The 16,477-nt window shown below is 50.2% G+C and overlaps 2 protein-coding genes across 9 annotated transcripts in view; one reads left to right on the forward strand and one right to left on the reverse strand.

Moving 5' to 3' along the window:
- GIT2 (GIT ArfGAP 2) overlaps positions 1–7,532 on the forward strand; it is a 28,278-nt gene extending 20,746 nt beyond the window's left edge. For 6 of the 8 annotated variants that reach the window (XM_035896597.1, XM_035896610.1, XM_035896628.1 and 3 more), the window contains 4 exons: positions 457–539; positions 667–849; positions 6,273–6,336; positions 7,208–7,532. In XM_035896597.1, coding sequence (XP_035752490.1) covers positions 457–539; positions 667–849; positions 6,273–6,336; positions 7,208–7,420 — 543 coding nt within the window. In that variant the 3' untranslated portion in view covers positions 7,421–7,532. Of the gene's footprint in view, positions 1–456; positions 540–666; positions 850–2,602; positions 2,729–6,272; positions 6,341–7,207 lie in introns of all 8 variants that reach the window. The other 2 variants (XM_035896632.1, XM_035896624.1) reach the window with 2 other exon arrangements.
- LOC104128361 (trichoplein keratin filament binding) lies at positions 7,522–16,326 on the reverse strand. Its single transcript, XM_035896640.1, has 10 exons — positions 16,273–16,326; positions 15,634–15,702; positions 14,659–14,832; positions 14,048–14,160; positions 13,659–13,725; positions 13,209–13,381; positions 12,074–12,155; positions 11,649–11,834; positions 11,424–11,567; positions 7,522–10,751 (listed from the first exon to the last, which is right to left on the reverse strand). The coding sequence occupies exons 2-10, from the start codon at positions 15,646–15,648 to the stop codon at positions 10,719–10,721; spliced, it is 987 nt and encodes a 328-aa protein (XP_035752533.1). The 5' UTR covers positions 15,649–15,702; positions 16,273–16,326; the 3' UTR covers positions 7,522–10,718.
- Between the last annotated feature and the right edge of the window lie 151 nt (positions 16,327–16,477).

The raw sequence follows: 16,477 nt of genomic DNA on the forward strand, positions 1-16,477 counted from the left end.
TGCGAGGCTGGTTTCCCCCTCTGTTCAGCCTCCCGTGCTGTGTCTGGCCTCCAGTCTTCTCTGGACCTCCTGCCCCTGGGCTGGCCTCTTTCTCCCTGGTGGTCCTGCCCTCTCTGTTTGGCCTCTCCTCCTCTGTGGGCCTCCCCACAGCGCCCACAGGGTGATTTCAGCGCAGGGGAAGGAAGCAGTGCTGTAGCCGTCTGTCCTGCCCCCGCTGGGTGCCGGGGCAGAGCCCTTGCTTTGGGTCTGGTGGGGCCATGCCGGCAGCGCCCAGGGGCTTGGGTAGAAGCTGGCAGCAGGAGCCTGGCACAGGGCGAGGGGACACACCAGGCTCCAGGGTAGCGGCTGGCACAGGGGCTGTTGTGCTAAGGAGCGAGCCTGCGTACACAGGACGTGGTGCTGGCACAGCTCAGGGCTCTTCTGCACAACACCGAAATCAATCTGTATTTGTTGCAGGCTTCGAAGCTGGAGAAGCAGAGCAGTGTCTCCGAGAGTGACTATGACAACCCCACCTCCCCTCTGGAGCTGGAGGAGACGGGGTAGGTGCCGCGACGCAGAGCTAACGGCAGGGTGACGCAGAGCTAGTGGCACAGCTCTGCGCTGTGGGAGGACGGGGAGTAGTGTGAGCAGCCCAGCAGGGCTGACCTCTGCTCTGTTCCTTTGCAGGTCAGGCAGGAAGGGCCGGCAGAGGAGCGTCATTTGGCAGGGCGAGGGCTCCATCCCTGAAGACGCCGACTCAGCCCCCAGCTCCAGTTTGCCCAGTACAGAAGATGTGATTCGGAAAACTGAGCAGATCACTAAGAATATTCAGGAGCTGTTGCGAGCGGCACAAGAGAACAAGCATGACAGGTAAGGCGTGAGTATCGGAAAAGTTCAGGAGTTTGTGAGAAAATTAAGAAGATTCTTCAGGTGTTTGCAGAAGTACAGCCACCACCGCCTGTGTTAGCGCTGGAGATGCTGGTTTCACACCTAGAAAACATGTAGGTCTGTGGGATTTTCTGCTGTACTGGACCTAGTCCCACAGGGTGAGCGGGGAGCAGTGACCAGCACAGGCGGTGGGAATGCATGCTCCTGCCCAAAAAACCAGCACAGCCCCCTGTGAGTGGGTTCTGGCTGCAGCGCTGCCCGCTGCCTGCCCTGCCCACGACTGGCACAGGGGCGGGGAGCGCTGGGGAGCAAATGCTTGTGAAGTCCTGCTGCAGAATGAGTGTCATTTTAGATATAAATCAAACGTGTTGCAGAGAACTTGCTGTAAGTTTCTCTTGGATTTTCAGAGCTCCGTGTCCTTAGGTAAGGACACCCCACAGAAGTGTAATAGTAACACCAAGTCTTGTTCCAGGAAAAAATTGCAAAGGCAGGGAGAATTTGGCTTTCCTACTGAAATATTAGTACAGATAACGTACCAGCAAAAGCTATTTTGAACTATTGGGTTTAGATGCAGATGTAGCTGGGTGAGCAGGAGACTGTTCACCTGCACATCAGGTAGCACGCAGCTTCAGCTCCCTTGGAGAGCTTCTGGCCCAGCTGAACAATCAATTTTCAGAATAGCTGTGAGCGAGTAGAAGCGATACTGGCCTTGACTGATCATCAGGTGATGCTCCTGCACAGCTCTTCTAGAAGACTGTAAATGGGAGTTACATCTTCCCAGGTATGGACACGGTTTAGGTCTGGAACAGCTTTGGTCTCCAGAAAATCTGAGCGTGCAGACTGGCAGGTCTTACGTTCTGCCTCCCGCCCCAAGCTCTGTGCCCGTCTTTGCCTGCGAGAAGTGACTAGCGACTTGTGTCAAGCCCTCGCTTCCTGCCTTGCCGAGAGAAGTGCACAACAATGGGGCCACTTTTGTTCTGTGCTTTTTTTCCTTCTCGTACGTGTCTATTTTTAGAAGGGGTGGCGCGTGGCCTCTTCTTCTCACGCTGAACGGCGAGCTCTAACGTGTTTGTGCTGAGCTCATTGCCCTTGTCCGTAACCTTTTCCACTGCGATCCCTTGTTGCTTGTTTCTCACAAATCATAATGAGAAGCAAGTAAGAGAAGCTTTAGATGAGTTTGGGTGTATTACAGGTTACAGTATTTGAATTCTGTTTTTTAAAAAATCATTGAAAGAGACAATACAGCATACTTAGCTTTCTCTGTTAAATTGAATAGACTAGATTTTTAAACAACCTGTTACGTTCTTTTTTGTTTTCTCTCCTGTACCGTGCATGGAGTGGGGTGTTTGCCAGTACTTAAATGAGTATAATCTTGCAAAACACCGAACTATGAAGCTGCTGTTCTTTGTTTGCCCATTCCCTGGCTTTGTCTCAGTGGGCTGAGAAATACACAGCCTGGGACACACGGGAGGTGGAGTAGGCTTGTTCCACCATTCCCTTCTTGCAGTAGGGGAACGCTTCCTTAATAGAATGAGGTACTTGGGGATGTAATAATACATCTTCCAAGCTAGTGCTGGGAACGTTGAAGATAAAAATTATGCGCTGCACAGATAATCGGAGAGTAACAAAATGATGCAAGAATGTCATCTATTAATGAAATGCCTTCTTCCTTTTTTTTTTTTTTTTTTCTCTCGCTTTCTTCCTCTCCTTTTCCTGTGCCCAACTGGCCGAGTAGGCCATTAGAGCGTGCGGGCGTGCTCAAGCTCAGACATAGCCTCGGCTGCTTCAGCACGCGGGTTCCCTGGGCTGGGAGAGCTCCCATGCAGCCGCTGACCATCCAGCAGCCCGGTCCTGCCTCCTGGTACTCTGGCCTCTGTCCCTGCCTCCCAGGCACAGTGTCCTTTCTCTTTCTCTCTGCTGCCTCTTGCCCTCACGCACCATCTGCACAGGGGTCGTTGAAGGCCATGCATGAAATGCTTTGGATGATAAAGACGCTGCAGGTAGCTGGTACAGAGTTACCAACCTGCGGTGGTACCCCATCAGTCAACGCTTCCAGTATTGATTCAATGGGGAACAGAACTGCAGCCTGGAAGTGTGACCGTCTCTAGCGTAAAAGATTCTTCTGTCTCTGTTCTGTTTATTGTCTGTTGAGATAAAGTAAATCATGACAACAGCACAACATGTGGTTGCTGTTCCCATGCACCGTTCCAAAAGTAGCAAAAGTTTCACGGTTCCCAACATGCAACATTCACACCTGACAGCTTAGGCCCTCAACTGTTTATACAGCTGGCGTGTCAAGCGAGGCCGCTCGTATCTTGAACCGATGAACAAAAGATGTGTGTTTATATAGTATCTTCCAACCTGACCAAAATATTGCTTGTTAATGCCTAAAATAAAAATGAACTTCTAAGCGAGATGTTCTTTAAAACAGAACTTACCAAGTTCTAACCCCAAGGGTTAGTGCCAGTGACAAATACCGGGGCTGGAGGAAGAGGTTACCACAAGTTACTGCTCGTGATGGATTCTTTTTTCCAAGCTGTCACTACTGGAATATCTTCCTGCTGTCTTACTGGAATGTGTGTAAATTCAACAAATGTGTCAGCTTATTTCATGAGCTTACAGTGAGTGTTTAGACTATAAAATAAAGCCATTCCCCTAAGAACTGGGGGCCCTGGGGGTGTTCAGCCTGGAGAAGAGGAGGCTGAGGGGAGCCCTCATCGCTCCCTACAACTGCCTGAGAGGAGGGGGGAGCCGGGGGGGTCGGGCTCTGCTCCCAGGGAAGGGGCGATGGGACGAGGGGCACCGGCCTCAAGTTGTGCCAGGGCAGGGTGAGGTTGGCCATGGGGAACAATTCCTTCCCCTTGGGGCTGTCAGGGGCTGGAAGGGGCTGCCCAGGGAAGGGGTCGAGTCCCCACCCCTGGGGGGATTTAACAGCCGGGCAGAGGCGGTGCTGAGGGACAGGGTTTGGGGGTGGACAGGTACGGTTGGGCTCAATGATCTTAAAGGTCTTTTCCAACCCAGTGATTCTATGATGCTAATACACACTGTAAACTTTGCAGCTCACCTACAGGACATATTATGAAATACGTGTCGTTAATCTTGATCTCTTTCATTCAAGTAATTCTTACGGCTTTCTCTCCTTAGTGGAGGGTTTAATCAGCAAACGGGCTTTTAATGAGGTGAGGTGCTGCTCGGTGTGGCTTGCAGGGAGCAAATGAATTGTTAACTCAATAGCAGAATGGGAATTACAGTGAACCTGGAAAACTTTTCTCCACTTTTAGATTATTTGGAGGAACTCACGTGATTTGAGGCATACAGAAATACTCCTTTTTAAAGCAATTTTCCTGCATCGCCAGAATGACCCCAGTGTGTTGCTTCTTTCTCAGTGCATTTGCCAGTGACCTATTTTTGCACCTTTGGTGTTGCAAGATGACTGCATACGTCATGACTGGGGGGCTTGGGGTTCTGCTGACTTTTTTTGCTTGAAAGGGCAATGATCTCCCATAACCTACAGATGCTGAATGTTCTACTGGAATGCTGTTGCTTTGTGATGTTGAGAGTCTCTCGCTTGAGACTGGATCACGTTAACTTAGCTGAAATTGAGTTTTTGAGGCATAAAACCAAGTCTAAATTAGACTTTTGACCGACCACACTAACACAGCGCTTCACAGGAGCTTGTGGTAAATAGTTTTAAGATCTGTTTTGAGCAGACCCCTTTTCACAGGGTACATAAATCAGAAGTGAAATCTATGAGGACTAATGGAATCTGCCTTTGTTTGATTAGCTAACTATACAGAATTACTGCATATTGAGCCTAAAACTCTCACAGTAGCTGGTAGCTTGGAGATGCATGTATCTGTAAACTGCTGTATGAGAGCTGTGTGTTGTCTGTTTACTGTGTATAAATTCATCCAAGAAGGCATCTTGGTGTTCCCAAGTTCCCTTCGTGCGACGTTTTACCTTCCGATAAACTTTACCAAAAGAGCAAGGTGAGAATTCTGTACAGGAAGTTGGGCATACCCCTGTGGAATGACAACAGGGAAATAGGTGCATGGTGCTGCATTCCGGGCTTCCACTGATAATGAACGGATCCAGGGATGGAAATAAATCTTGGAATCAAGCTGTGTCCTCAGCGTGCATCGCTGCAATGAACCACAGCTTCCAGCCCGGCTGCTGACCCGGGGAGGCACGTGTTTGTCGGAGAGATCGCTCAGAGTTTAGCTGAGAGCCGATGGGTTGAAAGCTTACGGAGCTCAGACTTCAGGTCTTGCTGCCAAGTGCTTTGAATACACTTTTTTGAGTTTGCTGTATTTTGGTAACAGGTACAAAGTGGTTCTTTAAAGGCTTCTGCTTTGTAACTTACACGTGGAAAAGAAGTGCAGGAAACTTGCATTGCTTCAGAGGTGCAGACAAGACAGTCCCATAAATACCAACGCTTGGCTGTTAAATTATTTTTAAGAGTCTGGATGGCCAAAATTCAACTCTGAAACATAAAATCAATTCAAACACCTCTGTGGTTTGGGGGGTTTTTTTTAACTTTTCTTCAGAGATTACGTGATATTTTTGGCTGCTTAGATCCTTAGCAGTTTAAAAACTTTCCTTTCAGTAGTCTGGTTTCACAGCCTCTTGGCTTAGGTGCAAAGAGCTCTTTCGAAACAAGTGGATAGAGATTTCCCTAAAATGGCACTAAGCTTGACTTACTCAGATCCCACATACAAAGTGGGTTTTAATCTGCTTTTGATTGTCAACACTGTACTGAGGAGAAAAGGTTGGGGGTTTTCCCAAAGCACCTCTGTATCACCGGATTTTGTTTAAATATTTCCAAGCTGCAGAATCTTTACTTTGTACCCGACTTGCATGAGCCAGGTTGCCGGGCGTGCTCTCCCACAAGTAACAACAACGTGTCGATTGTGCAGGCACCAAACAGAACAGGTTGAGCAATTCTCTGTACAATTTGGAGCCAAATTCTAACATTTGAGGGGAGATTAGGAAACGCTAGTGTATCGATTACTGCGCAATTGATATTCCCAGATGCATTTCTGATGTTTGGTGCAAAAGGTGTGGGCAGTTATTCCCTCAAACAAACTTTGATCGAAGAAGAACGAAAACTTAAGAAATAGTTTTGTACTGTTGGTGAAGTTCTTGCTTTCTCTGAAGTCGCGTGGTCACCTACAAGCTCGCGCTGCAGCGTGCTGGGGAATGCTGCGGGGACGCGAGGACTCACCATAGCGTGTGTTGCACCACCTACTTCAGTTGCCTTCAGCGCAGCCTGCAAAGGTTATCTTTAGAATATATGGGGGGGTTTTATCCTAAAACCAACTGAGTAACAGCAGCCACTGACTAGGGAAATTGAAGAGGAAAGGGAGGGCTTTACATAAGGAATAATGCATTGCATCTTTTTGCAGCTATATACCATGCTCCGAGAGAATACATGTGGCAGTAACGGAAATGGCAGCCTTGTTCCCCAAAGTAAGTACCTTTCAGCATTAAAATGTTCTTGGTCTCATTCCTCGTTAGTAGATTTCCCTTCAGTAAATGAAAACCAAAAGCTGAAGGCGGGGAGAAGTGACTAAGTGGTCTTGTCAAATCTTGCACTTTGTATTTACTGGTGTGCCAGTCAGGAAGGGCTAATGTGTGAATTTAACTTGACTCTTGAACTTAAAGCTCTTAAGAATTGCATGCAGTTCCTCCGAAACTGGGGGCTACTTGCCTCTAGCATGAAGAGTCCTGTGGTTATATGGGAATTTTGCTAGACTCATCCCCTCCGGGTTCCCATTGAGTGCCATTGCCTGGATTTCTTACTGGCAGGTATGGTTAGATCCGTTCTCTGTCTGCCAAAGCGATTTGTTTCTTCACAGCACATTTTAGGGAGGGAAATCTCTGGGATTTAAGTTTTTGTAAAGTCTTGTCTAACTCTATAAAACTGCAAAGAAAATCTAACGCTGTCATGCGTAGCTGAAGAGATTTGTCTTGTGCCCGCTGTGCCCAGATGTCAGCCAGCCACGGGCTGGGTACCATTAAACGGGCACTAGAAAACCCGTGTGAGTGATTTCCTAACTTGAGAGCATCAGGCAGCATTCCCCGCCTGCTGCCTGGCAGCACTTTGAAACGTCCCTGAGATGCCCGAGGAGAAATTACAGGAACTTGTTTCATCCACCCCTACCCCGCATCTCTGCAGCGATGTCTTAAAACGTCTCCTACAGCACAGAGAAGTTCCGTGCAGAAGGCAGGGCCCTGGCAGCAGCAGTTTGGTGTTAAAGAACACGTGTGAACTGCTACCGGCGACCCCCAAACGGTTTTGTTGTTCTGTTCAAGTTCAACTTCTCCTTTCCTTTCCCAGAAACCCAAATCTGAACTGGTAAGGACTTCTTTGCGTCTGCTGACATCTAGTGCCTACAGACTCCAATCCGAGTGCAAAAAAACCCTTCCCGTGGAGACATGCCCGACGACAGACATCCAGCTGGTCACGCAGCAAGTTATCCAGTGCGCCTACGACATCGCCAAGGCTGCCAAACAGCTGGTTACCATCACAACCAAAGAGAACAACAACTGAGTCACACCCGGCTTTTTAGTCTTGTTTTTTAGAGGTTGGATTTCAAATATAGGTGTGGAACTATTCAGATTTTTATGAGAAAAACTAAAGGGGCAAGGAACTTTTTTTTTTTTTTTTTAAAAACTCAGTATTATTTTTGCATGTTTTCTAACAATTTTATGATTAATTTAACCCACTGCCTTATTTTGTGCCTGTGTTGCCAGTTTAGTTACAGATTAATAGCATGTTGCAAATAGCTGTTGAGCCATTATCACGTACCAGCGTTGTACTGAGCTCTTGCTAGATGTTTCCTCGGGGCCACGTTCTGCTTTCAGATATTGCTTGCAAAACTCCCGCCGAAGTCAGCTGCGCGGATCCGAGGGCAGAACCGCACCTCTGCGCTCTCCGTCCTGGAGCCTCGCGTGCCCTGATGCTGCTGGGCTGAGAACCCTGCAGCGAAACGGGCTCCAAAGGCTCCGGGACCGTAACTGCTACCCAGCAGGAAGAGGGTCGCACTCCTGGTGACGGGGCGCGAGCCGAGTATTATCTGTTCCCATATCAACTGTTGTGCAATAATGGTTTTAGTCAGCTAAAACAATAGTAGTTGTGGGCATCCGAGCTTATTACGTGTAACTATACAAGGTCTTTGTCACTTTATCTGTTTTGGAAGGAATTTGAAACGTTAATAGTCATTTCCTTTAGTTGTCACTATGCCATTAATATATGTTTGATATTATTTTAGGGCATTAGTGGTTAAAATATTATCCTTTGTTTCTGGTTTAATACTTTGTTCTTAAGTTTCCTACAGAATTTTACTGTCACCTTCAAGGCACCGTCTTGTTGGCAGCAGCGTTGCTCAGTAACTCAAGATGCAATTTCACTAAAGCTTCCTGTGATAATTCAAAAGCAGAAAAGGAAGTCAGAATGCGTGCCAGTGCCAAAGCGGCTGCAGCTGCCATAGCACATAACCTCTGTACCTCAACATATCCAAATGTGAAAAGATTTCTCATATCTAGTAAGTTTTCTGCGAATCCTTCGGAATGTTACAGCCTACATGTGGCGTAACCCAGGCCAGGCTGCCGGTCAGAAGGGAAGGTGGGTGGCAAATGTCAGTGGGTGTTTCAGGGTTTTTTTTCATTCATAACAGTTCACAAAACCGTGTCAGTCCATGCTTTCCAAAGCGAGAGTTCTTGGGGAATCTAAATTCCAGGGCGGGAGCAGGGGACGGGGGAATCACTACTGTTTGCCTGTGCTGGTGTCCCGTTTGGAAGCGTGTTGTCACTTCCCGGGAGCTGGCCGCGGCAGTTCAGCTGGCAGCCACTTAATGTTGTCTTTTAGTTAAGAGCAAAGTTACAGAACAGCAGCGGCTGTCGCGGGGCAGCTGTGGATGGGAACGTTTAGACCCTCCTCACAGAAACATCCGCGTCGGAAGCGGCTGATGCCGCCTGCCAAAGCCCCCACCTCTTCAGGGCGTCCTGGTGAAAAACTGCCATAGCGAGGTGAACACCCGAGCTGAAGGTCAGGGGTCGGTTCCTTTTCGAACCACGCTGTGTCTGCATCTGTATATAAACACCGAGCGCCGTAACGCCCATGGATGCTGTCGTTGGCTCCCTTCTCAGAGTGGCACAGGTTGGAGGGAGGGAAGGAAGGGAGAGAGTAGGTGACGACCAGGAGAACAATAAATGCTCTGCACTGCAGGGGTTTTTATTTCCTTCCTGCATTTGGAATTGCAGAGCTGTCTCTCAGCTCACAGGAGTGGGGACAGGCTGGGATTAGACCTGCCAAAAGACATTTGTCAAACCTACTTCAAAATTATGCTACTGGCAATTAAATACCTTGATAATCCTCTAGGAACTTTTCCTTAAATTGGCATCATCAAAAGGCAGTGGATGGTATTTTTAAATCTCTCAGGACATCCTTGTGTGCTTTTCTTTAACATATCTTACCCAGCTTCCAAAGCAGGGTAACCGAGTTATGGTGTAAGCTATCAGTTGTTTAAACTTGCCTCTGTACCAAAACGGATGCTTTGGTAACTGCAAGCCCTTGTTCCAGCTACGCTAGCTCCAGATTTTCCCAAAAATCAATCATTTTGCTCGTTGGAAGGCCAAGCTATAAAAACGCAGCCGACCCGGCACCCATTTCCCCTTCTGTCGCCTGAACCGGCGTTTCTGGTCGCCTGGTTTCTCCCAACAAACGGTTGTTCTGGGTTGGGTACGGTCGCGCTGCGTCGCCACCCCAGAACCAGGGTGACTGTCACGCAGGACAGGGCACGTTCCGAGGTGCTCAGTAAAAAGCAGCAGCGCTAGGTCAGCTCTGCCCACAACCGGGCGGCGTGGAACTGGAGAGCCCTCCCTCGGTTAGCCCGCGAATCGTAGGCGCTGCGGGGCAGGGGGTTTGTGACACCTGAAATAACAACGCTGGGTTGTGGGTTTGTTTTCTTTTCTGACGAGATCTCTTCTCTTCTTTACAAAATGCTGCATAGGAAAGTAAAAATTGGTTTGCCTTTTTCCAAAACTTGTATTTATCAGTGTCATTCTGTCTGTACAATATTTTGACTTAATCGTTTTGTTTACTGAATTACTATAAAATGCTAAAACTCCTTCAGTGTGCAAAATCATTTGGGGTTATTTGACTGCTGGGTCTGTAAAGAGAAGCTCCTGAAAAGGTTCTGATGGCAGAGGAGCCTGTGGTGCTGAGCGGCTCTCACCGCGCCAGCGGGAGCGCCTGGACCGACTTTAAACTGGGGCTGTCTACGGTGAGAGCAAGGGATCGGGCGCGATAACCGCCTCAAACTCAACTCCTCTTGCAGCAGTTTGCTCACGTAAAGAAACAAACAGTTGGTTCAGGCTGCAATTATTCATTATTTATGAAATAAGTTAAAAAAATGAAGTCTTCAGCACCTTCTGGAGAGGCACCGGGCACGTTGGGAACCACTGCCACAGCACACGTTATCTATCGTACCCAAGGCAACTCCCAAAATCCATCTGGGCCTCTAGGTGCGTCCTGTGGCTACGACGGGCAGGGATTTGTCCGCTGTTAGACCCAAAGGGCCCGGTTATTTGCCACATTCCCGCAGCACGGGCTGAAATACATCACCAGCCGTCCCGCACGCGGAGTCAGCGACACCAGTCAGTCCTCGGAGGACACGCACACCGCCGCCACCCCAAAGCCAGTGCTTTTGTGCTCAGCTGAGTGTTTTCAGAAATCTACGGAGTTGAGTCTCACTGCAGGCTGCTCCAAAGCCACCGGTATTTCAGGAGTTCCTCGATTCTTCAACATGTTCTTCCTGTGGTCTGCAACTGCATTTCGAGCTCCTTCCTCAGGTCCACGCTGCTTTGGGGTAACCGTAGAGCTAACGGGGTCAAAACAGAAAGCATGGCTCCAGAATGAACCTTCCGCACGCAAAGGTACCTCGGGGACTACAGGACATCCTCCGAGAAAAAGCATCAGTAACGTTTAACAGTTGATGCTGCCGGGCAGTAACGCCTCCTTCCAGCTTCCTCTGACTTCAGTAGCTGCTGGCTCATCAACCACAGAGGTGAGTTACTCTGCAGAGTAGCTCATAGTTAAAAATACGATCTGCTGGGTGTGAGGTTTAGGTAGGGTTACACAAATTCAGCTTAGTTTTTAGAGCTGGGCAAAGCTCTATAGATGGCGAGACACCGAGCAGCTGAGATGCGCTGTACCAACTGTGTTAACGCAGCTGAAAGTGCCAAAAGTAATTGGAATAGCATCTCGGGCAGTAGCAACAAGGCTGCCTCAAAAACTGTTTAAAAATTGGGACCTAAAGCATCAGTATCAGCAAAAGAAAAGCAATTTGTAAGAGAGCGCTATAGCCCTCTGCTAGAAACAGCACCAGGGGAGGACGGGCCTGGTGTCCTGCCCTGGCGCCGCGTGGCCACAAAGGTGCAGATTAGGAGCAACAACAATTCTGCTCGCTGACACCGACACCGTCACCCTCCCCTTCAGGCTCAGCATCAGGGGACCCGGTATGTCCAGGCTTCCCCGGATGGCTGCTACCTACCCCGCTGCGATAGCCTCGCTCAGCCACGCGCTTGGCCTCCTGCCGCACCAGCTCCTCGCAGCGCTGCCGGGCTGACCTCGCCTCTTCTTCCTCCTCCCTCTGGCGCTGCTGCTCCTCCCGTTCTTGGACGCGGCGCTCTGTCAGCTGGGCACAGAGGAGACGGGGCTGTTACGGCGCGATCAGACGCGGAGCGGGCTGGGTGCGTACCTGGGACGCGTGCTGTACCTGCGCCTCCAGCTCCTGCCTGCGGGCTGTCTTCAGCTCCTCCTCCTGCTCCTTCTCGCGCCTCGTCAGTTCTTTTGCCTCTTCGAGTTCTTTAATCAGCTGCTCTCGATACTTTATAGACTCTTCTTGGGCTCGTCTGTTTAACTCCATCTTCTCTCGGATCTGGCGCTGCCGGCCTGCAAGGACCTTTGGGAAGCGAGAGGATTAAGGGAGAAGATAAGCCAAGAAAGGGGGCCAGCCTGGGAAGCAGGACTGGGGAAATGTCAGTGCAGGCGGTTAAACAGTTCTCAGCAAACGTTATCGGACAAGCAGAAAAATTCTGCCCGGGGTACTGAAGGCTGTAACGCTCTGGAGGGTGGAGGGTCACAGCTGGAACGATGGCTGCGTTGAGCCAAGAGAGACACCCCATCAAAAAAGGTCATCACCTCATTCATCAGGCGATCTCTGGCCGCCTTCTCTCTTTCCCATTCTTCTTCCCTCTTCTCCCACACTTTTTTAGCTTCTTCTCTAAAGGAGAGAGGAAGAATTATCTCTAAGGTTACTACTCACAGTTAAAAAAAACCCCAAACCAAACCTCTCTATACTCCATGGGCACAGACGAGCTACCCTGTGCTTTAGAGCAGCACTCGGGTTTCTCCTTCACATGCGTTCCCAGGCAATAGGGTGTCCGCCCCAGCAGCGCCTGCCGCAGAGAACCGCCCTGCTCTCCCCGTGACAGAGCAGCAGGAGGTAACGCACCGAAGGCAACGCTGGCTCGCAGCGGGACTTCACGGATGCGCCGATCCACCCCGGGCACAGAAAGGCCTCGGGAGGAAGCCTCCCTCTTAGCAAGGATACTGCTCCACGTGGGGGGTGGGTAGTTAAGGGCGTTGCTGGAAAAGCTGAAGATTTTGCAAATCTCTCTGGAAAAGCTGAAGATTTTGCAAATCTCTCTGGAAAAGCTGAAGATTTTGCAAATCTTCCCTCCGCAACAAAACCTTTAACTTAAACTTGCTGGTAGCACGCACCGTCCCGGCCCCAGTGAAGAACCTCTCTGTGCTGGGGAGAGCGTAAGCTGAACCTGAGGCAGCTTTCACCTACAAGCTCAGATACGGAAGGAAACAACGTGCAGGTTTTGGAGTCACTTAGACTAAGCCCCCCCCCCCATCGGTAACGCAGACTGACTGATGAGTGGTTACAAAGCACAACTAAACGCTCTGTCTCTGCGTTACTGCCTTTCTTTTGTTATTAAAGCTCTTGCATTAGAGCAAACGTAACAGAAATTATGGAAATTATGGGCCAACGTAACTGAAACACAACGGCAGGCTTTGATTCTGTCCCGGCAGAAAAGCTCCGGGTCTGTCTGCACTGGCACGCTGACGGCCCAGCAGGGCGCTGGCACGGGGAAGGAAGGGGCAGCGCTCACTTCCCCTGCAGCGCTTCTCGAACTGCAAGGCCACCCAGCCACCGCTTTCTAACGCCCACTTTCAAAGCCTACTTAACAAACACGAATTCCGACCCGGCAGGAACATTCAGCACACGCGGTCTCTGTAGATGATGTTCAGAGGGGGGCAGACTCACCTAAAAAGAGTCTGCAGCTCTGCCTCCCTCTCCCTTTCTAACTGGAGCTGTTCCTCGATGACACGTTTCATCCAGGCAACATCTGCAACGGCTCGTTCTCGTTGCGCGGACTGGCGGCGCTGATCCTCATCTTCTTTCTCGAGGAGGGCTAGTAAGATTTGCTTGTCTGCCTCCTTGATAAAAACCACAAGATTAACAACTACCCAACAGATTTCCAGCCTGCAGGCAGGGCTACTCTCTGCAAATTATTGGTGACGCGGCGTCGAGGGTGCGCTCAGGAAGACACGCAGCCCATGATCTTTTTGCTCCAGCCCTGTTCACAAGCTGGAAGGGGCTTCCAGATTAATTGTCTGTAGGCATCGGAGGCAGACACATAAACAAAACGCAAAGAACAAGTTTCTTCAGCACGCGGTATCTATAACGTATAAATCGAGGGGTCCTTTCTCTTACCAGCTCCTCTTGTACCTGCTGGGCTCGTCTTGTTAGCTGGGCGTTGCACTGATGCCTCAAAAAGCGACTGAAGGAGGAAAAAAAGAAAACATCCACCCTGACTAAAACCCCGTGGTACACGCCGGTGCTCACCAAGGTACCTCTATGGCAACGTCACTTAGAGGCAACAGAGGTATCCGCTACTGCTACCGTGAGCAAAAAGCAGTAACGGCACCGATGCGTTGGCTCATGGGCTGTTCTGGGTGCTTCCATCAGAAACCAAATATTTACAACCCCCCGCTGCTATCTGAAATACCCCCCTTGTGCCGCAAGGACTGTTGCGTAGGACTGATCCGTAGGAACGGATTCTATCCAAGCCCTGCTGAAACAAGCTACGCTCGATCTCGTACCCAAGCTCTTTCTTCTTCCGGTGCTCTTCCATTTGTTTCCTTTCTTCTTCCAAGTTCTCCAGCTCCCACTGCTGCTTCAGTAAATTCTCTTGTTCTTTTTTCAGCTTTGTTGCCTGAAAGGAAAAAACAACCACCAAGAAAGAGTACGTCAGCGAGCTAGGACATCCCAGAGGGGAGTTTGCGCCAGAGTCTGTACCCCGTTCTGCTCCTCTACAAGCAGGCAAAATCCTCACCGCAGCAAATATTCCACATCCATTTAATTCGTGGCTCAGTGGCTCACAGCTGAAGAGATACCATGAGAGGCCCCGGCTGAAAAAGCCCTTGAGCTGAACCTCTCACACTCAGAAGTTTCTACAAATCTTTTTCCTCATCTGGTGCAGCACAAAAGGGTGCTCCCGTTACCAGAGGAGCAAACAAAAGCTCCCGGAGTGCAGTTAATATGCCAGCGTCCACGGGAGAGGCCTACGTTACCAACAGAAACTGCATCACAACTAACCTTGCTCCAGATTTAATCTAGTGGGAACCTGGCGGGAAGAGGCCAGGTCAGCGTTGCTCTATTTCCAGGTGAAACAATGGATTTCCTTCTCAAACTAGGAGAAACTAAAGATTACCTTTGTCTCCTGTAATTTCAGCTCTTCTATTTGTCGCAGCAACGTCTCCGCTTGCTTCTTCTCTTCCAGCCGACGCCTCTCTTCCTCTTGTCGCATTCTTTCCAGCGCTTCCCTTCGTGCAGTTTCATATTCATTTTCACAACGTTTTTTCTCTTCAAGTTCCGCTGCTTCTCGCTTTCCGAGCCAAAAGGAAGCATGGCATTTAGATTTAGGCTAACACAAAGAAACAGCCTCTGGCTCAGGATATCCACAAATCACATTCTTGCAAGCTGACACGTATGGGGGAAACATGGAACAAAATACGCTGAGAAGGAACAGGAGGACAAAGCAAACCTATCTGCTGATGACTGCCCGAAACTGGCTATCGGTTACACACGTCCCCCGCAGGGCCCTGCGCAGCTCTGATGCTACGCACGGGCGGGCTTAAAAACACCCTCAGTTTTTCCTCTTACAAACACAGATTATTGTTTTGATTAACTCTGAAATCTGAATTTGAAGGCCTTCATTATTCTCTCCCATCAAACCCGCTGTCTTCCCGTATCCAGTCTGTATGCAGAGACTGAGCTCTCGCAGCTTTGTACTGGCTCTGCGCTGCAGTTCGCTGGTAGGCGAGCACTCAGCGCCGCATGGAATCCTGCAAGGATCCGTCCAGCAGACAGCTCTGGATTTTCTAGGAGACGGACAGCGTGTACTCGTCAGACAGGAATGATGGCTCTTGGTTAAAAGCATCCTTCCCGCTGGCAGCTTCTGCCCTTCTGCGGACACCAGAACTCCCCAGCGCTATGGACGGATCCTTGCAGGATTCAAGACCGGTGCAAGAAAACAAAGAGCCAACTCTGCTCCTTCCACACCTGAGCCCTGTCCGCACAGGAAGGCAAGCCGGGTCGCAAGGCACACAGTGTCACCCCTCCACCGCTCGGGCGTTTCGGGACTCTGCCCTACTGACCAGTACCACCAGGGCTACCCTCCACGTACCTTGGTTTTCTGCATGAGCTGATCACCCCAAGCCTCTACCACGTGCTTTCTGTGCAGCTCCGACTCCACCTGTGGACAACAGATGTGGCATCGCCATTAGTGCCAGTGGCTCTCCCGTCCCCCAGGATCCCCACAGAGCTCTAGAGCTCCTCCAGGCCCAGCTGCAGCCCCGAAGCCCCAGCAGGATCTGCCTCTTCAGAGCTGGGCTCGTTTGGGTGGCCTCGGTGCCCACCAGGTCACGAGCTGAGGGTCAGCGTCACGCAGCAGTTTTGGGAAACGCCACAGCGACACCGAAACCGGGGCTGTGGCGGCCAGAGCAGGGGGTCGGGGGAATAAAGAATAAGGAAGCACCAAGGACACGGCAGGTACAGCTTGAAAAAAGCACCCGAGATATTTACATCACGGGCACTGAAAATCTGCTCTGAGTCAGAACAGATTTCTGGCCGTCCTTGTAAAACACCAGCTTCGAGGGGGCTTCTTACACAGTTCGATTTTCTCCTTTGCCTTTTGCTTATCAGAACTGAGGACAACCCCTGTGATTCACGACGAATGGCAACAGCAGATACACGACAACTTTCGAGTTAAAAACCGGTTTTAACGAATGCAAGGCAGCGGGGACTAAAAGGAAAGCCACATCACCTCCCGGAGCTCGGCGTTGTTTTTCCTCCAGTGCTCATACAGCAGCTGCTCCGCAACCTGGAAACGGGGGCGCTGGGTGATGCCGGGCCTCGAAACGCCAAAGCCTCCCGAGGCACCGGTAGCTGAGCGTCCCGAGGGCTGGACCGGGGGCAGCTTCTGCCGAGCCCCCGGCCAGTGCCATTCGCACAGCTACAGCCCGGCCGCG

This window comes from Egretta garzetta, unplaced genomic scaffold (genome assembly GCF_000687185.1).
Source record: "Egretta garzetta isolate BGI_Z169 unplaced genomic scaffold, ASM68718v1 scaffold390, whole genome shotgun sequence".
NCBI classification, from domain to species: Eukaryota; Metazoa; Chordata; class Aves; order Pelecaniformes; family Ardeidae; genus Egretta; species Egretta garzetta.

Bases quoted from the DNA above. Each gene is read 5' to 3' on its own strand.
- LOC104128361 (XM_035896640.1), bottom strand. The intron at 14,161-14,658 runs GTAATCTTTAGT...TTTTCCTTTCAG, and splicing joins TGAAATTACAGGAGACAAAG to GCAACAAAGCTGAAAAAAGA. The intron at 13,382-13,658 runs GTAAGAGAAAGG...GTTTTTATCAAG, and splicing joins AGCAGGTACAAGAGGAGCTG to GAGGCAGACAAGCAAATCTT.